The sequence below is a fragment of the Corylus avellana genome, chromosome 9, assembly GCF_965113065.1.
Source record: "Corylus avellana chromosome 9, dhCorAvel1.hap1.2, whole genome shotgun sequence".
NCBI classification, from domain to species: Eukaryota; Viridiplantae; Streptophyta; class Magnoliopsida; order Fagales; family Betulaceae; genus Corylus; species Corylus avellana.
The window spans coordinates 11,251,480-11,275,189 of NC_142498.1; the positions used below are offsets into that span (position 1 = coordinate 11,251,480).

Sequence of the window (23,710 nt, forward strand, 5' to 3'; positions counted from 1 at the left end):
AAGTTGAGTAATTTTAGAAGTCACAATTGTATTCTTTTTGTATCACTTCATGAATGATGTAACTTTTAAAATTATCATTTGATCAAAATTTAATTATGATCACAAGCCCAACAACACTTACATGACCCTCAAGTACGACCACACCCCTCTATTATTATGGGGGCTAGCGTCACCCCAATTCTAAAACAATTTAAGACAATTTGAGCCTGCAAATGTTTTCGGTTAAAAAAGCAAAACAATACAGTATCTGTTAGAGTCAGTTCTAGTGAGGCACAAAAGGATGTAAATTAAAGTCGATTTCCCAGTCAAAATATAAGCTAAATGCCCTTTATTTAACATGGCCACAACTACAAATGACATGCTTTCTAGAGAAATCAACTCCAGATTATTACAACATGGGCTAGCCAATCCACCTGCCAAGCCTTCCTCCTTTTCACATATATTTTCCAAGTCTCTCTCTATATAAAGATTACCATCTAGAACTTGCGACAGAACTGCTGAAATCTCTTGATCTCATGTAATGACATGACAAACACATAATATAACAAGCACACTTGACTGAAATGTTTAAATTGGTGATCTTTTTTCACAGCGAAATGCATATCATTATTCCCCTCTAGTTTTATCACTGATGTCCATTGAAGAAGAATGGAGAGACTCTTTTACAATCTCCTGAATCCTTTTCTTCATTAGCTTATCTTTAACACCTGCAAGTATATTTCGGTAGAACATTTCCAACCCGATGAGCTTCCGACGATCTGCAGCCTCCAACATGTTCTCCCATTCCTTTGCAACGTTAAAAGTACCGAAGTTCTGCAATGAGGCTGGAATATCTTGCTGTTCAAAAGGTTTTCCAAAAATTGAGCCATGAAGTATGCTAGCATACCGTTCCATCAAAGAAAGTTTTGATTGAAGAAGCTTCATCTCCTCCATTGCCAAAGACAATTTTTTGTCTATTTCTGTGACTCTTTCAGAATCCTTTGCTCCAAAATTATCTTCCTCCCCAGAAGTCTTCAACTCCTCTTGTTTGAAATCTTCCGTAAGTGGAGGCCATAATACCATAGTGGGAGAAAAACAATCAACTGTCTTACCATTGCCAAGAGCCCCACTCCTTCCCCGACCCCAAGACCAAAGCTTATATCCATCATGTGCAACAAGAAGAGTATGTGCAGCCCCACAAGCAACTTGAACTGGATCCTGAAATTTAGACCATTGTGTCCCGTTAAATGAAATTAGCAGAGGAGAAGCGGCATCCCCTGAATCAGAAATAGCAGCATCTGGGCATAGGCCAAGACCCTTCACCATTCCCCACGACCACACTTCTCCTGCTGACGAAACAACACTAGTATGAAACAAGCCACAGTCAACAGAGATCAGATATACAGACTGCTGCAATTCTTTCACAGGTTCAGGAAATAATGCACTCTGTGTAGTTCCATGCCCAAGCTGCCCATTGTCACCAAGGCCAAATGTCCAGCACACACTTTCTAGTGTGTCACTTACTCTCTTTTTACGAGTGAGCAAAGCCGTGTGAAAGGCCCCACATTCTACCTCATAAACTGCCCAAGGAGAGTCTTCATTAAATGTCTTAATGATTTCGGGATGCAGCCTGCTCTCTCTATCCCCCAAACCTAACTGGCCATGTTTGTTGTTACCCCAAGAGTAGCATACTAGGTCATTACCTTTATATGTTTCTCCAGCACTAACCAAGGCCACAACATGCTCATTTCCACATGCCACCTTGACAACAGTGTGGCCATAGAAATCCCAGACAGGTGTTGGAGTGAAAGTGCTTACAAGAAAGAATTCAGCTTCATCGCTGCTGCTTTGCTGTGGGCAATTGCCCCACATCCAGAGGGCCCCAATATTATCAATTGCTAGAGACATCATTCCTCCAGCTTTGATAGAACAAACCTAAAGTAGACAAAGTAATAACAACCACACCAGATAAGACTCTAGGCCAGATTCTTTCCCGCACAACAGTAATATGATTATTTCATACCTTCAATGGCACCTTACTCTTTGTTTCCGACTCATCTGTCTGAGAATCAGGAGATGCCAACCCAACAAATTGCTCCAGCAAGCAGGGCACTGCAGAATTCTCTCCGCTAACACCAAGTTGGCCATCCATATAATAGTCAAGGATGTAGAAAAATATTCAAAAGTGTTAAAAAACATGGAGAAGAAAAATTATCCATGCAATTTCCATAACCACAATCTGTTAGGGAACTGAATGCGGTGAAAGAAGATATTACACCCGCAGTGTGAAGGATACAGATGTTGTAACCCCAGCCCCAAACAGATCCATCATCTGCAGTACACAGAGAGCAAGAAATCAGAGCTAGGGAATCACTTCCAAGTCCCAATTATTTCATTGTTTTGCTAGTTAAAATTCACTGAGCTGGATCCACACATCTGACAGTTGATTAGTCTAAGCACAACTTACTAAGATAGGAGTACAAATGCTTACAAATTCTGTAGATTTCTAGGAAGAAGAGGTCTGTCTCTTCAAATCCAGACCACGCAGCAAAATTGTGGGAGAGAGAGAGAGAGAGAGACACTTAATAGCCTTTTACGTGACCCCTTTCACTACATTACGCATAACTAATTCCCTAATCAAAGATGACATCTTTTAGTGCACGAGATTCTATGCAGCCTTGGTTATTCATATAAAACAATTTTATAGTTTTCAGGGACCTCACTAGAGCTGGCAAGACTTCAATGCCATTAGGCCAGCCTGAATCCAAAGAACTTGTAAAGCCCAAAACATATCTGCTTGTTGTTATTGAAGAGAAATGAAGCAAAGCTATCAAACTTCAACCATCTCTCATTGGTAAATGGTAAGTCAAGAGGAAAGAACAAAAAGGACGCATCTTCCCAATAACCAAAAGTAGCCCAAGAACATAAAAATGGGTAAATCTACAAATATGACATCGGTAAGTAAAGGTAAAGATAAAGAAAAGCATGCAAAAAGCTTTATATGTTGTGTCCAGTAGGCCATATTAATTCTAATGCCTGCCTCATGGACTTTCCAAAAAGTGTAAGAATCAAACAGTGAATCGGACTTTGCAGCTTGTTAACAATTGCAAACTGAGCTACATTTATGAGCTTTTGGAATAGTAATTGTGATATCCAAAGAAACGAAAACGAAAAGAGGAAAATATAATGGATAAATCCATAACCTGCAAGAGCAAGACTATGATAAGCGCCAGAAGCTACACCCACAAACTTGAGCCGCTCTTCTTTCGATCTACCGGGAGAATCAAAATTGACACGGACCGGGAAAAGCTCGTCCGCCTCTGAACCGGTCCCGAGTCGCCCAAACATCCCTCTTCCCCACGAGTACACGCACCCATCTCCTGCAATCGCCAACCACAAAACAACCCGTGTATGTAAAGCTCTGTTAGATTGCAGAGAAAATGTAAATAAATAGCAAACAAAATGCAAATGGTTCAGAGCACCTGTGAGAGCGAGAGTGTGAGCTTCACCGGCAGCTACCGCGACGACTTTGCGGGACAAGTTAACTGCGTCGTTCATTGTTGCTGAATAACACGGAACGACAGAGTAGTGAGGGTGTTGATCATCGGGACGGACAGCGGATAATTTATCGTTGTGCGGTTGTGGGACCGACGGAACGACACGATTACACGGTAATTATCCCGGAAATGCAATGGCAAATCTGAAGTAGGAGGAATTGAGGAAATAAACTGTGAAGATGACAACGGGTTTATCGTCAACGTCACGTCGTTCTAGGAGAGTCGTTTTTTTATGCCAATGTCGTTTAATTCACATGTAGAGATTGATTAAAAATAATGAAGGGAAAAATACAAAATTAGTTCCTATAGTTTACCTGATCTACAATTAACTTCATGTTGTATCAAAATGAACTTTGAGATCCCTAGATATGCCAAAAAAATAATTTAGTTTCTACAATTAAATTATGCCCACTAATTTAACAGATTTCATTAAGGTGAGATTGACTTAAATACGACAAGTGTCATAATTTTATTGGTTCTGATGTTTCATATCATCAAAATCTAATAAGTCAGTAAACAAAATTTGACTGTAGGAAATAAATTATTTTTTTGGCGTACCTCAAGGACTTTTAAGTTCATTTTACTACCACAATGAGCTAATTGCAAATCAAGTAAACCATAAGGACTGATTTTTCATTTTTTTCAATAATAAAAAATGCTACACACTTCCAAATGCTCACTATGACGTGTCAGTAAAATTTTATACTAAATCTAAAATTCAATAGTTATTCATTCAAAATCTAATGATGATTTTTAGTGCACATGGGAGTGTGCATTTGAGAGTGTTTGCAATATTTTTCCAATATAATTAGAGTGCTACACGTACTCTCAAGCGCTCACTTCCTAATGTAGCAATAACAATCATAATTAGATAAGATAACAAATAAAAATATATTTAGCATTTTTTGGGTCGGCGGTGTGGCATGTTGATGAGTATGGTGTTTGTGTATTAATTCATGGACGATGACAAATGTTTAGTGATTTGGAGAAAGATAAACTTGAAAAATATGATTATCTTTTTGTTGTCAGGAAGTGATTAGTTGATGCAATAATAATTGAAGGGAGTCGACAAATCCAAAGCAACATCATCTATAATCAATGATCTCATTCCAAGTGTCCTGATCTGCCCTTCCTTCTCTTGTTTGTTTTCAATACGGGTCATTGGTATCGTGACGGCTCTTCACAATATATATTTTTTTGATATGATGAATCGATGATAAGGTATATTTGGAAGTAGTACAATATGGACTTTTATTATTATTATTATTATTTTTTATTATACCTAACTTTCAATATATATAACTGTTAGGAATAAATGTGTCCTATTTGGCCTCGGTAACCCGAAGGACTACAGCCCATCCATGAGAGTGAACCGGGAGGTGTTGAAGGTTGTACATGAGGAGGGTAGCGCTGGTGAAGGTTGATATTAGTTGGTAGAAGAAAGGGTGGTGTCGGTATTAGAAAATAGAAATTTTTAGGAAAAACTTTACAAAGCATTTTTGAATTACAGTGCGTTTTAAAAAGACCTCATTAAATTTAAAAAATTTTCAATTTCATTATTCGAACTTTCAATTTGATGCAATTTACCTCCTTCGTCAATTTTCGCCGTTAAACCCTAACGGAAACCCCTAAAAAGATAAAATTACCTTTCGATTTTCATTTAAAAAAAAAAAATGAAAAAAAGGCCACAAGGTGGCTCAATAGTGGGTGTGGGTCACCTTGTGATTTTTTTTTTTTTTTTAATTTGAAATTAGGAGTAAATTTAGAATTTTATAAAAAAGTTAGGGGTATAATGGTCATTTTATCACTTTTAACGTTTAAAATTTGACGGACGGGGTAAATTGCATCAAATTAAAAGTTTATTGAGTAAAATTGAAAGTTTTTAAAATTTAGAGGGTCTTCTCAAAATATATGGTAGTTCAAAAATTTAAAGTGAAATTTTCCCAAAATTTTATGTAAACTGGCCTGCATAGATCATATGATTATATTGTATATTGCAAAATACAATATGGATAATATTAGTAAGGCCCATTAAGTCTGATCAATGCAGTAATACGACCGACGACATTGATTCGTCTCAACAAGCACGTTTTGGTTATGTCACATGCGTTAAAGTGGTGTGAGCCAATTCTTATGTGTAGACTAGAGACCAATTTAAAGGCCCATATAATTCTATTTGATTATGATGGGCCATGATGGAATTAATTAGGGCTTCAATCAACATATGCAACTAAATCAAAGAAATGGAGAAATAATTCCCTAAGAATCTCACTTAAAAAAAAAAAAAAAAAAAAAAAAATTCCCTAAGAATCTCTTTCCCACCCCTATGAGCAAATATATTATGCAATATGCACTACCAGCCATAAGGAACCTACATATAGGCCGGTCAGGTCCTAGACGAGTCCCATGAGGTCCCAGCGGGACTTGGTTAGGAAACCTCCAAGACTTGGTAAAGACATTTTTATAATTTAGAGTTTAATATGGTTGATTGATATATATATATTGATTTTTCGTACGTGCCAAACACCGGTTGGGTTTTGGTCAAGTCTCGGCGGGGTCTTGACGAGGTCCCGGTTAGGTCCCAACGGGGTCCCAGTTGAGTCCCAACAAGGTCCTGACGGGGTCTTAACGGGGTATCAATGGGTCCCCGCGATGTATTAGCTGGGTTTGTCGATTTAAAAATGAGATATTCAAATTTAGAAAATGGTTTACGGTTTTTAAAAATAGAAATCATTTTTCGAAAATTAAAGAAGAATTTTTTATCAAACGAAAAATATTTTTCGTTGACTATTATTTTATATCATACAAAACACTCAAAAATATATAAAATATTTTTTGAAAACCATTTTACGTGGAAACAAAGGAAAAAGTATTTTTTAAATCTCTAATGCAATCCTAAACAAATGTTGTAATTATCCTCGCAATGTTGTATAAACGATCAATCTAGAAACCATTTTTATTTTTTTTTTTCAATTTTTTCATCAAAACACTAATTTCCATCTAATTTCTCATTAATCATGAAGCTCCCAGTACTTCTTCTCCTTTAGTCAAACTTTTAACACCATAAATGTTTCATTTAGTAATTTTTTGGGAAGACTTCACAAAATTTTCCTAAATTTCTATGCGTTTTGAAAGTATACTTCTGAAGTTCAAAAATTCTTAATTAAAGGTATCGGATTTTCAATTTCTATCAATTACATCATTTCGTTAGAATTTTTTTATTAAATTTTGTCAAAATTTTCAAAATATCTCTGTTTTTTTTATTATAAAAAAATTGTAAAGATTCAGGCATTTATTTTTTTATAATTAAAAAAATCTTTGCAATATTTTTGCAACATCTTTGCAATTTTTCATTTTTTATAAAATAAAAAAAGAATAGGGATATTTTGGAAATTTTGACAAAAATTAACGAAAAATCCTAACATAATTGGGTAATTGAAAGAAAATAAAAATTTGATACCCTTAATTAAGAGTTTTTAAACTTTGGAAGGGTAATGTCAAAACGAGTGAAAATTCAAATAGAGATTTTATGAAGTTTTTCCTAATTTATTTATTCATTTTTAATACTAAAATTGCACCATGATAAAATCTTTTGATTGCTGTCATTGTTTGGTCAGACTTAATTGTCTTGTTTGTAGTAACTATCATTCTTTTGAATTTGTTGCTTCATTTTGACATGATTTCTTTATTCTTAACTTGGTGCTTTTCTGCCACAAGAACGTAGGAAAGAGTAATTTTTGTGTCGGTAATTTTTAAAATTATCAATAGATTAAAATTTAATAATTATCATATTAAATTCATGTCATATTTGGAAAGACTGTACTATACGGGAAATGATACAATTTTTTGGTTGCCACAAGAATCCAATAGAAATACAGTTAAAACTTTCTAACGAAGATTAACTCTATACACTTATTTTATCCTTCGAATTTTACATTGTTATGTACATGTATTTTACAAAGAGGAATATCATTTTTCCTTCAATTCCAAGTGAACCAATGATCAAGTAAACTTAGCCACCACAGAGACCACCTTCCTCCCCTACGTTGTTGTCCTCGCTAACATAAGCAGCCAGGTTCAGGTACCTTTCCTGATCCGCCCTATCCCGCCACCTCGCCCTGCATATCACACAACTAGTCGCCCTTCTTCCCGTACTCCTCTTCCACCTCTGTAAGCATTCTTCATGAATCGGATTTCGACATGTTCCACAGCTTACCACTCTCTCCCACTTTCTCATCTCATCAAGGCAAATTGGGCAGGTAGTACCTATTAAAAAATTAATTAAATGATTAAATAAATTATTTTTTAAAACTCAAGGATAAATAGTGACATGAATAAATAATACCGTCTTCTATCTCAATATTTGGTCTCGAAGCGCCTGGCCTTGCTTGAAAGAATAATTGATGAAATCTCTCGCGAACACCGGCCCCCGCAAGTGTTTCATGCACAGTAGGCGTCCCAAGTAGGCGGTTGAGGTGGCATGGCCGGAGATTCCTCCTCCGAAGGCAAGTGTCGTTGAGAGAAACACCCAATACTCGTATCAAGACGAACAAAATGTGTTTGCATGGTGTTGTGCGGTCAGGGCAGGTGCACGAAGGGGTCGCAGATAAGGTGACAGTGTAGACGTTACTGGTGGCACCCAAGACAAAGAACTTGGACTCGGAGCGATGGAGGAGGCGGAGGTCGTGGCGGAGGGCTCGGAGTATGCGGTCCACTATGGGCTGGATGGGTCTAAACCGCCGGTTGTTGTCCAATGATGGTGAATTGGAGGCAACGGACTCCATTAATGGGAATTGGAACCGTGGTTATATGGCAGTTATAAGGTGGTAGTTGAAATGTTGTTCTAGGAGATTATTGTGGATTTTGTAGAGGAATGTGGTTAAGATTCTTTGCGTCGTTTCGAGGGACACGTGAGGGATGGCGGGTGGGTATGGGAAACAGTAATACAAATCTTGACTTGGTCTATGGACTATGGTAATGGTGGACCATAAGGCACGTTTACTTCGCCACTGGTATAAGCTGTTGGATTCAATAGACGGACGAGATGTCAAAATCAATTTGATCATGAGGAAGAGCAAATATAAAAGAAATATTGGTGTGAGTTTAGCAAAATTTTGATTAGATATCCTTCGATAATTATAAATTTAAATTTCTAATTAACTGCATTTCACTCGTGAAAGTCATCCAACACTTTTTTTTTTTTTTGGGAAAATATATTTTACCCCTTTGAACTATTCACACATTTGTAATTTTAACTCAAATGTTTAAAAAGTGACACTTTATCCCTCAATCAAACTTTCAAATTGTCGCAATTCGACCATTCTAACCTTTTTTTTTTTAAAAAAAAAAAAAAAAAAAAAAAAAAACTTGGGATATAAACATTTTGGAAAAAAAAGAAGTTAGAATGATCGAATTACAACAATTTGGAAATTTGGGGGGTAAAATGTATTTCTTCCTTTTTTTTTTTTTTTTTAAGAAATGCTAGAGGTCAATATTTTCTCTATATTTTGCCCATTTGATTTTACACATCAACTACTAGATTTGTGGACTTATGTGAACCACACATAAGTCAATGGTAGACCACATAAATCTAATAGTTGATCTATTGAATTTATAAGAGAATATAGGCCAAATATGATAAACTTACTGACCCTTAGGATTTCTTCACATTATTTAGCTTTTTTAAAAAAAAAAAAAAAAAAAGGAAGAAGAAAAGAAAACGAAATTAAATGTGGTATAGAAAAGAGAAATAGTAGAGGTCAATAAGTTTATCATATTTGGTTAATATTCTCTTAAAAATTCAATAAATCAATTATTAGGTTTGTGAAGTCTACCATTGACTTATATGGGATCCACATAAATCCACAAATCTAATAGTTAATTTGTAAAATAAGATAGGCTAAATATAAGAAAAATATTAACCCCTAACATTTCTCAACAGGAAACCTTATTAACTTTTAATAAGGAAAACATATAGCACATTTCATATTTGTTTCTTATCTGGATTTAAGATCCAACTCGTTAATTTTTAATTTTAAAACCTGAATATTGACCTTGTTCTAGTCAACGACCTTTATATATTTTTCTATCAAATTAATAACAAAAATAACGTTAAATTATAATTTCCTAAATGAAAAAAGAAATATAAAAGAATAGAAAAAAGTTGGGTAAAGTCTACTTAACTCCTTCAAACTACAACCCTAATGACAATCTACCCCCAAAACTTTTAATTGCGACAATTTACCTCACAAACTACCAAAACAATGACAATGTACTCCCCAATGCTAGCAAAATAACGAAATTACCCATATAGAAATTTCAATAAGACAAAATACCCTTAAAATTTTGAAAAAAAAAAATAATAATAAATTCTAGTATTTTTGTTTTTATTTTAGTAAGGGTAATTTTGTCATTTTGTTAAAATTGGGGATACATTGTCTTTTTTTGGTAGTTTGGGGGGATAAATTGTCGTAATTGATAGTTTGAGAGATAGATTGTCATTGAAGTGGTAGTTTAAAGGGGTTAAATAAACTTTATCTAAAAAATTTGTTTATGAGGGGCAAAACTACGCTTTGCTTTGCAAACCTATAAAAATTTTTAAAACCAAGTGGCACGTTCCAATGAAGTAGACACCCAACTGCTAATGTGCTGCCCCCTCTTTTCATAAAGCCTTTAAATGGCTTTTTTTTTTTTTTTTTTTTAAAAAAAAAAAAAAAAAAACGAGTAATTTTAAAAGTTACTCTTATAGTCTTATATTATTCTTGTATCACTCTATGCATGAGATAGACAACAGTAATTTTAAAAGTCACATCATTTTCAAAATAGTACAAAAGCAACACAAAAATTACTTCTAGCATTATTCTTTTAAAACCGTGGCCTCACAAAATTGTTTGAAAAAAATAGAATTGGCAATTGAAAAGCCTAATATTTAAAAAAGTGACAACTGCAAAAGCTTAGAATAACCCTGTTTCTTTTTTTTTTTTTTACATTTTTTTTCTAACTTTGCTTCTTCCATACTCATTCAAGATCCGTTTGAGATTACGGTTTCAATAAGTACAATTTTAAAAATTATATTTTTAATAACACATGAAATGCACATGAGTTTTATAAAAACACATGATATGAGATGCACATGAGTTTTTAAAAAAATTTATTTCAACTTTGTCCATGCTATTAAAAAAACATTCTCACATGTTCATGAGATACATGTTACATTTATAGATTAGGCCAAAGGAAATTCTTTCAACTCAGTTTAAAGGAAAACTTTGTCCATTTAGAATTACCATCTTCCAGAAGTTTGCAATGTCAATCATCTCATCCAAATTTAGCGTTAAATCTTAATAGAAGAAATCAAATCTCCAAAATACTCCGTCCAAATCCAAGGTATTTTTGTAATTTTATAAACATCTTATGGGTATTTTGGAGATTTCACTCATTAACCGTTTGATTTAACACTAAGCTTTGATTGGAATATTGATAGTACAAATTTCTGAAAGATGATAGCCATAAATTGACACTTTTAAAATTTTAATGGTATGATTAAAAAAATAATGAAAGGTCAAGGACACCCATTTACCAGTCTCCCTTCTCTACTTTATATTTAACTTTTGAAAGATATGCTCTCTATATTCCAAGAGCTAAAAAGTTAAAGTCAAATAATTTTTTAAGTTTATTTCTTACTCTCATATTTTTTGATTGGTTTAAAACTAATAATATATATATATATATATATATATATATATATAAATAATTGTATAGTGAGTTTGATGTTTGATTCATTTTAAAAACAGTTCTCTAAATTTGATAAAGTGAATTTTTCTTCTCCAATTTAGCTTTTATTTGATGAGTTCATTGTGAATGCTTTTAACATACTGCTACATGAATGTAACTCCTCCAAAATTAAATAATAAAATTTACTTAACTTTGAGTGTTTCTTGTAGTGTATTCAAGCTAATTAACTAGTAATTAATTAGTTGAATCAATTACGCCAAACTAATTATTAGAGTATATTATAGCGGAAAGTGAATAAATGATCTAAGACATCAAATAATACATTCTTAAACAACTTCATGTATCTTCGATCATAGATGCAGAACTTCCAAACAAACACCAATGCAGCACTAATAATTAATTACTAGCTAAGCAAATGCGACAACATGAGGCATTGAGGCATTCACTTGGCATCTTCGTCCTAACGAATTTTTCACTCTACATCATGGCAACTTGCTAAATTGCAAAACACCCAATTAGAGGAAAGTAACTACATAAGTACACGACTTAATAAATAAATTGTTATGAAACTGGTTTATGAAAGACAGTGGCGGAGACACGTTAGGGCGTGAAGGGGCTATGGCCCTCCCAAGGTTACAAATTTTGTTTTTTTTTTTTTTTGATTTCCTGAGAGAAAGAATGAATGAAAGAGGGAAGAATCCGTTTTAATGGCCTTCACAATTCTTTTGTCTTTGTAAACTCTTTCTTTTCTTTCTTAATTTTTATTTTTTTTTCCTTCTATAGTGTGAACGAAGTGTAGAGGTCTTTTTATAAGTCAATATGCATAGCTTTTCACCATTTTGTGATATATTTTGAAATATTAAGAAAGAAAGCAACTACTTGACACTCAAAAATCAAAACCCCATTGTTAGAAATTAGACATGTAAATATTTTAGTTTAACAAACATCGAGAAAATTAAAAGGTAGTATTAAGTGACAGAGACCCAAAAAAGGCAGTGATTTGGATTTTTTTTTTTCTTTATAAATTTAATCTCTCTTTTTTTTTAGCCGCATAGCAATGAACAACTATAAACAAAATTGAGAGTTCAAAATTTTAGAACACACCCTTTTCTTGTTAGTCTCCACACGTCACAAAACCAACAAATATATATATATATATATATATATATATATGAACTTTTAGAGTTTTTTTTTTTAGGATTAAATACCTTATTGCCTCTAGGGTTTAAACTTTTTATTTTTCCCTCCTAGGGTTTCATTTTTATTTCATGAGCGGGACGGATCTAGGGGGGTCGAGAGATATGCCCCCTCTCGACTCCTAAAAATTCTCCTGATCCCTTGGTAAAAAATTTTCTTATGCCCCCTATCAGCCATAAGTATGCCCCTTAGGCCATGACTATGCCCCAGTTATCAGACATTAGGGGAAAACGATTCATGCAGTGTTGGGACATGTGGAAATTTTTCTGCTACAGTTTTCAGTGTTACACGATGTTTTAGGTTTATGTTAGATGAAATGAGGAAGAAGACGATGGCAAATTGACAATCATATCCTTTAATTAAATACACCATTTAAATAACTCTTGCTATTTGGACTGTTTGTGGACCAAAACAAAATTTGAGCTTCTTTCTTGCTATTTGGACTGTTTGTGGGCCAGAACAAAGTTTGGACCAGACCAAACTCTAAAGACTGTAAAAATCCAAGCTACTAAATACTTCAAACATCACAGCACAACATGATTAAAAACAAAAGACTTTTCTCCAAAAAAAACCAAAAGCCTAAATTTACACTTAAAAAAAAAAAAAAAAAAAAAGCCTAATGTTTAGTTCTCAATCAATAAGGTTTAGATTTAAATTGTTCTTTAATTCCCCAAATTGAGGTATGCAAAGATGTAATTAAATTTTTATATTTAGATTTAAATTGTTCTTTTCAATTGATTGTTTTAATATTTATATTACTATTAATTCAGCTTATTCTTGATAATTGTTTTTATATTTAATTATTTATGAATTTATATAGTTTTTGTTTCATATTTTAATTGTATAAATATATAATTGTAGTTATCTGAGATTATGGAGAAAAACAACGATTCTATTGAGCCACAATCAAATTCTAAATAACCTCGTGTTGAAGTAGATTTAGCAAATCTGTCCGGAGATCCTTGCTTAAGAAAAAAAAGTATGATTATCATCCTAGTGATAGAGACCAAATCCGAAAAGCATATCTACAAATAAGAGCTTGTCATTTTTTATATTTAATTATTTTTTTTATATTTTTTAATTAATTTTATTTTTTTTATATAAGATCCTAGGTCCGCTACTGACAGGAAGTACATGTGGTTTTCATAAAGATGGAGATAGTACATCCGTTAAAATTCTGTCCAAAATTTAACGAAACGCCATATCAGCACCAATAAAAAATCAACGAGTGTCATATAATTATTATTTTTTTTAAAAAAAAAAAAGGAAAAAAATTTGGGGGTGGCCGTAGCCAGTTTAGGGCTAACAAAACGGGTCGGCGGGTAGACTTGTTTACAACCCGTAATGACCCGCCACCCGTTTAGAGTAAACCCAAGTACGACCCCTCTAGCTAACGGGTTGGCCCTTCCAAACCCAGACACGACATGACTATTTCACGGGTTACCCGACACAATCCGCTTAACTCGTTTAAAATAATGGGTCATGTTGGGTTGACATGACCCGTTTAACCCGTATAAAGTAATGGGTCGTGTTAACCCGACACGACTCGTTTAACCCATGACCCGTTTAGCTTAGAAAGTGATGTGATAATATCACTGACATTCATAAATCATAATAGTTTTAGGTTTAAAATAATGGGTCGTGTTGGGTTGACCCGACCAAGCTCGACCCGTTTAACTCGTATAAAGTAAGGGTCTTGTCAAGTTTACATGACCCGTTTTAGATACACTTTTTTCTATTTCAAAAAAAATTATAAAAGTGTCTGGCGGGTCATCCGCCGGTTGACCCTCTAGACATAAGATAAACGGGTCAACCCGTTTATGACTCAAACCCAATAATTTTGTGTCATGTTCACGGGTCGTGTCAAAATTGCTAGCCCTAGTAGCCACCCCCTTAGCTATTTGCGGGGTGGCTGGCCACCCCTTTTGGCCATCGTGACCGAAACCATCCCTGATGGGTTTTGGGGTGGTTTCGGCCACCCCCTTTGGTCATCCTGCCACCCCCACGGCCGGATGGGGGTGGCTAGAGGAGCCAAAGGGGTAGCCGAAACTAGCCTAGTGGGTTTGGGGGTGGTTTCGGCCACCCCCTTTGGCCATGGGGGTGGCCAGGTCACCACCCCCAAGGAGCCAAATGGGGTGGCCGAACTACCCCCAAACCCACTGGGGGTGGTTTTGGCCACCCCTTTGGCTCCTTGAGCCACCTCCATCCCACCCCCAAATCGGCTAGCCACCCAATATTTTTTTTTGAAAAAATATAATTTTTTAATCTTTTTAATTTTTTTTTTTAAAATTGTTTTTTTTTTTTTTAAAAAAATAATTATATGACACGTAACAATTTTTGATTGGTGTAGACGTTTCCGTTAAATTTTGGATGAGATTTTAATGGAGGTATTATCTCTGTCTTTATGAAAATTAGAGGTACCTCTTATGATAAAAATGAAACTCTAAGGAAAAAAAATAAAGAGTTTAAACCCCATGGGACAATATTTTTTTACCATGTCTTTCTCTACAATATTTTATTTTATTTTATTTGTTTGTAAAGACTATTTGAATCATTTTTGCACAGGCATTGTAAGCATTGAGCTTTGGACTTATTTTACCAATCTCTTTCCCTAAAGACATGAACTGCAACCTTCTTTTTGTCACTCTTTCTCTATGTTTTTTTTAAAGGTTGTTTTTGCACCTTCTACCATTCAAATCACTTTTTAAAATCAATTTTGATACATATTTATGAATTTTGGTAGATATAATTTTTGAGATATAATATTGTGCTTAAAATTAATTAATTTCAATTTTAAATTGCATTTATCATGTTTTTAATATGGCCTCTACAATAACGAATATCTGGGTTCGCCACTGATGAAAGGAGCATTGGGTATTGGTAAAATTGTATATATTAATCATAACTTTTTTCTGTAGGCTTATAATCTCATTCTCAAATTAGCTTAGAGCTTGTTTGGAATTGTGTTTGAAAAATAGAGTTTTAATGTAAAAAAAAGTCTTTTTGGCAAAAGCTTTAAAATTAAGTTTTTGCCAAAACATATGCATTTTATCATAATTTTTGAAACTATTGCTGAAAATGCGTTTTTGTCATTTTTTGAGTAAAAAAGTCAAAAAAACATTTTAAATTTTTTTTACCCATGTCAGCTTTTCTTTGGCATGACTTTTTAAGTACTAAAAAGTAATTTTTAAACTCTCTAATGCAATTCCAACCATCTCCTTACGAGCATGTTTGGAATATGAGAGCTAGGTTTAAGCGAAAATGCTCTTGTCTGACGGTTAAGTTTAAGAGCATGTTTGAGAGTGCATTTGAGAGATGTAAAAGTGCGTTTAACACTCAAAAAATCTGTTTTAAAAAAAAATATATATTTGTTTGGTAAAAAAATTAAAAGCGCTTTTAAATATCCAAAAAGTTTAAAAATGACCAAAATATATTTTTAACAAAAATATAAAAATAAAACTTTTGCCAAAAAATACTTTTTAACTTAAATATCCTATTTTTCAAATGCGATGTCAAACCTAATCTAAGGTGATATCCATCGGCCAATGGGCAACATGAAGTCATGAACTACATACACATGCTTCGTTTTAGAGGCAAAGTAGGCTCGTGAGTTGTGTATTTCCTTTTTAGACGACGTTTTTTTCTCCACATAAAAAAAAGAAAAGAAAAAAGAAAGTAAACACTGTACGAGGCTACCCACTCTCGCTATTCTTTCTGCCCCCTGCAGTTAGCCTATCTCTTCTCTCTTCGCTCTAAAAGCTACCAGAAACATGTTGGGGTCGTTTCGGAAACCTTCACAGTCTGCAAACAAGGTATTTAATTCCCCTTATCTCTTATTTTATTTTATTTTATTTTTGCTTGTTTGGTTTCCGAGAAAAATGTGGAAAAGGATAGAATATTCAGAATATTCTCCTCCTTCTCAGTAGAGAGGAGCTTTTTGGTTTATCGGCGCACTATTGAAATATGTAATTATCTAGAAATTCAGTTCATAAGCTTTTGATGTAATTTTTAACCAGCCAAATATAAACTATTTAAATTTACTCAAATGGGTCCATCAAGAACCTCCGTTAGTCCGTTTGGTTGAGGAACCTAAAGGACTACTCAATTCTGAAGCTTTCGTCTTTGTTGCTTTGGTTTCTGACACAGAAATTTGCATTTCAATAAGCCATGATTATTTTTAGGAGCTACACTTATTTTGTAATCCCCACCAAACTTTGAAAAATGACAATGGTTTCTTCAAAATGACAAGATTATTTATGTTAATTTAGACATAAAATATATGACTTAACCTACACTCAGACTTAAATATCCATTATACCTGTGTCAAATAAAAAATAAAAAACAAAAAACACTGTAAAAGGAGACCCTCAGCACTTTCAGTTTGGCCGTGGGTCTCCAAGGCTCCATGGCCAAACCCACAGCCAGGCCAAAAACCCATGGCATGGTTGTGAGTCTGTGGCTGAGGTTTTTATTTTATTTTTTAATTATTTTGTTTTTTATTATTTTAATCTAAAGCTCTGGTTGTTTCGACGTTAAAGGTTTTCCATTCAAAAATATTTTCAATGAAATCATTTACTAGAAAAAGATGATTTTTTTTTTTTTTTTCCTGAAAATGCTTTTTAATGTTTGGCTTGCATGTAAAATCTACGACTACGGAAAATGGTCGGTGACTTCTGGTGAACAATGTGACGGATTCCGGCAACCTTTGGTGGTGTCAACTGGCGGCCGGTGGCGAATTCCGTCAAACTCCAGCGGTCGGCAACATATTTAGACGATCAATGGCAAATTCTAGCGGCAACAGAGAATGAACTGAGAGAGAGTGCTTACAAGAAACAAAAGTTCAAACTCGGAAAATAGTTTATGGTTTTTAAAAAGAAAAACCATTTTACGAAAGTTAATGAAGGTTTTTCCGGTCAACCGAAAATGTTTCTAGTTTGACTATAATTTTCGGTTGTACCAAACACCGAAAAATAGAAAAAACGTTTTCCAAAAAACATTTACGTCGAAATAAACGTAGCCTAAGAGTATATTTGTATTTTCACACATGTGATAAGGGTATAATAGACAATTTTAGTAACGTGTGGGTCACATGATACATTTTCCATCCCAGTGAACATAAAATGTTGCCGGAAGGGGCAAATTGATTGTGTTGGGTAGTTTGAAAGGTCAATCGTCACTTTTCAAAATTTGGTGGGCAATTACGAATTGGGTGTTAGTTAAAGAGATAAGTGTAGTTTTCCCTTATTTTTATTACAAACTCCCTTTCACTTATTGATTTTTGCTAATTCTAGTTTACTTTTTCTTCCTACAATTTCTCAGCAGTCAAACAAAGCTTACATTCTCATATGGGTTTATCAATAATGCAGATGTTTTTGTTTTTGTTCTTGCTTAACCAATTGTTTTCATAACCATTTGAAGCAGCAACAGAAGCAAGAAAGAGAATGGTTAGCATTAAGCTTCAGGCCAGAGAACTTCATTCCAGGCCTTGTCATCGGTTTTATTTTTGGGTTGTTATTGGATCTTTCAAAGCCCTCCAAGAATCATGTGAGGAAGCAAAATTTCTCACCAGGCAAGCCCCAACAAGAATATCTGGGCTCAAATATTGATGACCAAGAGCTCAAAATGGTATGTCCTTAGGTGCCTTGGTTCTTGTTGCTGTTGTTTTTATTTTATTGGTAACTTCACTTGCATATGAATATATAATGCTTGTGACTTTGTTATTGCAGATTTTTTATTTTTAAATGTGGTAATGTTTGTTAAGATGTTTTGCTCAATGGGTCTTACTTGGAAGACAAAAGTGGCAGGTGCTGCTGTTTCTGGTTATTAAGAATGTGGAACTTGATGAAAGACGTTGTTAGTTATATGAGTTTCTGCTGGATGTATTTGGATTGACATATTAATTGAAGTGCCCAGTCATGTTTGGTTATCATTTTTTGTGAAATTTATATCATGAGCAGCACTTTCAAATAAACCTGCAATACTCACGAATGATTCTAGAAAGTTTTGCCTTTGATGTTTCTGGCACTTGAAGAATTCTCTGATTTCAAGTGGTGAACTCCAGGTTTTGGTAGTTAGACAAGACCTGAAGATGAAATCAGGAAAGATTGCATCTCAATGTGCTCGTAAGATACCAATATTCCTATTTGAAAGTTTCTCAATTTTTAATTTGTTTCTGCTGCAGTACTTGCAACTCGTGATTTCTTCTCTTAGTTAGATGACTAAATATTTATTTTACTAATGTGTAGATGCTGCCACTGGCATGTATGCAGAGCTGATGCAAAGGTATCATTGTACTGATTTCTCCTCTTCCTTGTGCAGAGGAACCTGCATTCTCGTTCCTCAGAGTATTTGTTAATGTGGATGAAACTTTGTACACTTCATGCTTTCATCTTTGTTCTACTATGCACCATTTTTGAGGTCTTGAATACTAATTTCTACAGACAAGAAGTATATAAATTTTATCCTTCACATATATGGCTATATGGCTGAAATAAAATTTAGTTACATAGCAGAATTGTTTTTATTAGTAATTGAAATATATTAAGAGTACGCAACCCAAATAAATAAGAAGTATACAAAAGATGAAGAAAATCAGAAAAATTATAAATGTGTAAACAATTATATGTGATTGTCCATTGGTAAAGAGTTTTGAAGAAGAAGGCCTTTAGTTTCACCATTGTTCTCTAGCAATCTTCAAAACTTTGTTCGTTTCTTTATCTCCAGATACACCACATTAAGCATGGCGGAATCATCTTCCACACTGCTGCACTCTGAAAATTGCCAAATTGCCCTCTCTAATTTGCATAGAGATCTACCATCCATTGAGGGATGATCCATTCTAACACATAAAGACGAAAGACAAAATTCCATAAAGCCCTAGCAACCACATAGTAAAGTTTTCCCACTCTTCTTACGCATGCAACGCCAATCTACCACTATGAGATCCTGACTTCTTAAACTATCCAAAGTGAGAATCTTCTCTAAAGCGGCTGACTAGGCGAAGAAAGCCACTCTTATAGGAACCTTACTCTGCTAAATAATCCTCTAGGGGAAAAGGGATCTTGTGGGAGATAAGGGCATAATAGAATGATCTGACCTCAAACAACTGATGTAGGACGGAGATCCCTTTCTTTGATTTATCACAATTCCAACCGATTTTATTTCCTTATTTTTGCATTAATAGTAGGAATAATCGTTTCCATAATAGAATAAGCATTGTCTTTTTTTTTGTTGAATTGCCTTCTTTATTTGAGTAGGTTCCATATTAGTTTATCATTACTTATCCCCCCCCCCCCCCCCCCCCCCCCCCCCAAAAAAAAGGGTTCCATATTAGTCTATCAATTACCATGTAGGTTGAATGTTTCCTTCTTAAAAGGATTCATTTGTCTTTTTAGTTTTCTATCTTTAGGGGTTGTAGGTTGATGTTACATGAAGACCAATGGATGTATTGCAAATTGAACTTTGAGAATGAAATATTGAGTGATAGAGAGTTTTCTGGTTTCTTTTCTTTTCTAAGCTATTTGATAGCTATCATAGTTTGTTAATTTTATAGAATTAAAGTCGTCGAACTTCTTTTCTTTTATCAATCGCGTCCGCTACGTCTAGTGTTATCGGCTAGCCTATGAAGAGGATGTCAGTGACAATGAGGTAGGGGCTGTTAATTTGACTGTGAAAGTTGAACTGCCCTTAGGGAAACAACCTGAGCAGTCATAACCTTTTGAGCCATTGACCGAGCCAGTGGGAGATTGCCCTCTCCAACCAATTAGGCTTAACCTCACCAATGGAGTCAAAAGAAGGGCCGTCAAATTTGAGTTGCCAACTCATAGAACTGGACGATGTGTTCTCTGATCTCGACATGATCTGTAGAAACTAAGCCATTAACCAACAGAGATTTGATAGAATTATTTCTTCTTTTCGAGTTGGTCTCGGTGAAAAACTCCGTGCACTTATCCCCCTATGAGCCACAAAAATTGGTGATGTAAAAAATTGGTCTTGTTCACATGCAAGAAAATTAGTTCCTTTCAACTCAAGAAGATCTCACAAATATAATTTTCAGTTTTCAGTGATGAATACTAAAACAGCAAACATTCGGTGATAATATAATTTCTTACCAGCCATGGTGATACATTAATAGAAGAAGTGCATCTAGACAAAGCCCTCATTTTTTAGATATTTGATTTTATTTTTTATTTTTTATTTTTATTTTTTATTTTTAAATTTTTAAATTTTTTTATGTCACAATTTGAAGTTACATCATCAAGTTTCAACTGCAGCCACCGATCTCTTTTGAGACAATGGGAGCAATGTGGGCAACCTAAAATAGTTGTTACGTGCAAGAATCAACAAGAAATGTAAGCAGGTGATTCATTGTAAATAATAGTCTTGTTTGAATCATTTTTCCTTTTTTTTTTTTTTTTTCTTTTTTTTTTTTTTTTTTTTTTGGGGGGGGGGGGGGTGTTGGTGACGAATCTCTTGGTTTGCTGATTTTTGGAGCTAAGCTTTCACTTTTTTATCAGGAACAAGCTGAAGGATGCAGCTGAGACAGTTGGCCTTCCAACTTTTAATGTCGCCGATGCTGGAAGAACACAGGTATTGTTATTTTATGGCATAATGATAGACTTGATAACATCACCTTGAAGTTACTTGACTGCAAAAAAAAATAATTAGTCATGAGATCATGTGATAAATTCTAAGAGTATCAGACCTTGTGAGGAGCTGTAGCTTCATTAATACTCCATATCCCTAAAGAAGTATGATATATGCATGTAGAGACATTTATCTGTGTATTCTCATGGTTGTGAAATTTCTTTAGAAAACAGGATATGTACTGAAACTTGGAATGAGCCTCCATTTTTTTTTTTTTTTTTTTGTGTCCCTTCAGAGAGTGATATTGATAGGGAGCCTTCGATTGGTTAGTTGTTGTGCAGTTGTCTATCCCTGATGCTCATATGGGTCTGTTCTTTTTTTTTTTTGGGTTGATGCTGTTGGTGGTGGATTAGCATGCTGTAGAACTTTTGTTTCTGTTATGTGCTCATGTATTAATATAAACCAGTTTATCGCTTTGTCAAAGTAAGCCTATTTTGGGATTTCTTGTAATGAAATTTGTTCTTTCACCATTTTGGTGATCAGTTCAAACAACAAACTTTTGCATCAGAATGCTACAATTTTTTTATTTATTAATTGGAGTTCATACAATTTTCAAATGCCTTATTCAATACTCAGGTCTCAAGCACTTAAGAGCATCCCCAATGGCTTAACCAATTTAGATTTTTAGCGTAAATAGCTAATAAAAAGTCCAAAAAACACCTCCATCAGCTTATGTAAAAGCAAATGCATAATTCATTGAGCTGCAATGTCATGTGGCTTGAACTGTAGCTTAATGCATAACTTTTTAAATTATTTCTCGCTTCATTCATTCTCTTTTTTTAATTTTTTTTTTGTCTCACCCTCTCTTTCCTTGCACCTTTACCCATGAACGAATGGTGATTTCTCTCACCTTTCACCATGAGCTTCTTTTGCAACGCATGGTGATTTTTCACTGTTACCATGTGGATCTACTACTAATTCAGATGAAAGATTTGCGATTTGTTGCACGGCGGGGTTGATGGGTTCTATTCTTGAGATGAGGATTTTCTGACCACTCTTAGATGGGTTCTATTCTTGAAATGGGGATGTTCTCTATAATTTCCTGATCATTGTTGCACGGCAGGGTTGATGTTATTTGAGTACTTGCATCAGAAGCAAAAAGTGAAAATGTGCAATCTGAAACAGAGGTTCCTCAAGAAGTTGCACCGTCAAGGAGACACAGGAAGTTGCACCTGTATCTGGAAGGAAGAAGGATTCTGAACCAAAGCAAGAGCAGGGGGAGCATGATTGTGAAAGTAGTGTAACATTCAGTTATGAAACTGAAGGCAAAATCTGATAATGCAGTGACTGGCATTAATTTTAGATGGAGGGAGGTTGCTTCTCTTATGAATGCTCTCATTTTAGTAAAGGAAATCTTTACTAGGTGGAAGGAAGGGAAAGGGAACGAGGAAGAGAGGTCAGAGGAGGGAAGTGATTAGAAGAAAAGTTAAAAAAATATTATTTTAATAAAATAGAGAAGAAACTTAAATCAGTTGTTGGATGCAAATTTTGAAAAGTGGTTATCTAGGGAAGAAAAAATAGGTTTTAATTAGCTATTTTAGATAGAAATTTAAACGAACCACTGTGGATGCTCTAATAGTTGGGGTCTGACTCGCAACCCTTCAACTTACAGACTGCAGGGAGCAGATATGAGCTCCCTAAGAACTGCAATAAATGCTGTAGCTTTACTTTGTGAATATGTTCTCCACGTATTTTGTAAATGCTAATGGAATATGTTCTGCACGTATTTTGTAAATGCTAATGGTAAAAGTTGAAGCTAGATTCTTAGTCAAATTTATGCCCATTATGGAATTCTTGTTATTTAAACATTTGTTGTACTTTTATTATATTATTGTCGCTAAGTATCTTGAATGGATTAAGTATGGATTCTGGGTCTCAACTTAAAATGATTTACATATTTTTCTCAGGTTTTGGCTGGATCCAAGACAGTTCTCGCCATTGGTCCTGGTATGCTACTCTTCTGCTAAAATGCTTTTTTGTTGCTTGCTTATTGTTTAAATTTTTAGAAAGACCATTGAACTGCTCTTCTGCTTAATCAATCAGGTGTTACTTCCTCTTGTGGTAATTATTGTTCACTGTTCAGAAATTCACTGACCAAAAAATGCCTTCTTACTGTGTATCTATTAATTCCTGTTTTTTGAGCAGGACCAAAAGCATCAGTAGATTCAGTGACAGGAAGACTGTGCCTTCTCTGACATTGTTGAAGAGCCAAGGGCATCTGACCAAATCTTCTAAGTTAAATTCTAGGTTGATTTGCTTCAGAGCAATTGTTTCTGCATCTCTGATGGGAGAACATTTTCTTCATTATTGGTCTATAGAGTCAAGGTGGTGCAGACCAAGCTTCATGCAATGGCCGGTTGACAAATTATTTTCCTCAGGGTAAATGTTGTTTGATGTCTAATATAGAATTCGAGGAAAGAGAAAGGTAGATTAGTATATCTCGTTGGGGATGACCCTTTAGAACTAGCAAATTAAGGATTCTCAGATGTAATAGTACTAGCAAGTGCTTCGTATCTGTTCTGATCCCAATTTTAGGAGCCAAGTAGTGTTTTTAGTCCAAAACTCGACCAAAAAATCTGGCCTCATTTTCTCAGAGCCAA

The 23,710-nt window shown here is 34.5% G+C and overlaps 3 protein-coding genes across 6 annotated transcripts; 1 reads left to right on the forward strand and 2 right to left on the reverse strand.

Moving 5' to 3' along the window:
• Positions 1-304: 304 nt before the first annotated feature.
• Positions 305-3,656, reverse strand: LOC132190237 (Regulator of chromosome condensation (RCC1) family protein). The gene is made up of 5 exons (XM_059605162.2): positions 3,462-3,656; positions 3,183-3,359; positions 2,276-2,311; positions 2,003-2,127; positions 305-1,914 (listed from the first exon to the last, which is right to left on the reverse strand). The coding sequence occupies exons 1-5, from the start codon at positions 3,535-3,537 to the stop codon at positions 607-609; spliced, it is 1,722 nt and encodes a 573-aa protein (XP_059461145.2). The 5' UTR covers positions 3,538-3,656; the 3' UTR covers positions 305-606.
• A 3,810-nt stretch (positions 3,657-7,466) lies between these two features.
• LOC132190679 (SWIM zinc finger family protein / mitogen-activated protein kinase kinase kinase (MAPKKK)-like protein) lies at positions 7,467-8,350 on the reverse strand. Its single transcript, XM_059605720.2, has 2 exons — positions 7,882-8,350; positions 7,467-7,802 (listed from the first exon to the last, which is right to left on the reverse strand). Exons 1-2 carry the CDS (start codon positions 8,318-8,320, stop codon positions 7,549-7,551), a joined length of 693 nt encoding a protein of 230 aa, XP_059461703.2. The 5' UTR covers positions 8,321-8,350; the 3' UTR covers positions 7,467-7,548.
• Positions 8,351-16,120: 7,770 nt separating this feature from the next.
• On the forward strand, positions 16,121-23,705 carry LOC132190574 (Peptidyl-tRNA hydrolase II (PTH2) family protein). 4 transcript variants are annotated; one of them, XM_059605607.2, is made up of 8 exons: positions 16,124-16,276; positions 17,883-18,089; positions 18,526-18,586; positions 18,710-18,746; positions 20,738-20,815; positions 20,981-21,053; positions 23,018-23,057; positions 23,256-23,705. In XM_059605607.2, exons 1-8 carry the CDS (start codon positions 16,235-16,237, stop codon positions 23,303-23,305), a joined length of 588 nt encoding a protein of 195 aa, XP_059461590.1. In that variant the 5' UTR covers positions 16,124-16,234; the 3' UTR covers positions 23,306-23,705. The 4 variants fall into 4 exon arrangements, 3 of the variants coding, with proteins under 3 accessions (XP_059461590.1, XP_059461592.1, XP_059461591.1); XM_059605609.2 differs by having other exon boundaries at positions 17,892-18,089; XM_059605608.2 differs by having other exon boundaries at positions 16,126-16,276; positions 17,886-18,089.
• The last annotated feature ends 5 nt before the right edge of the window (positions 23,706-23,710 follow it).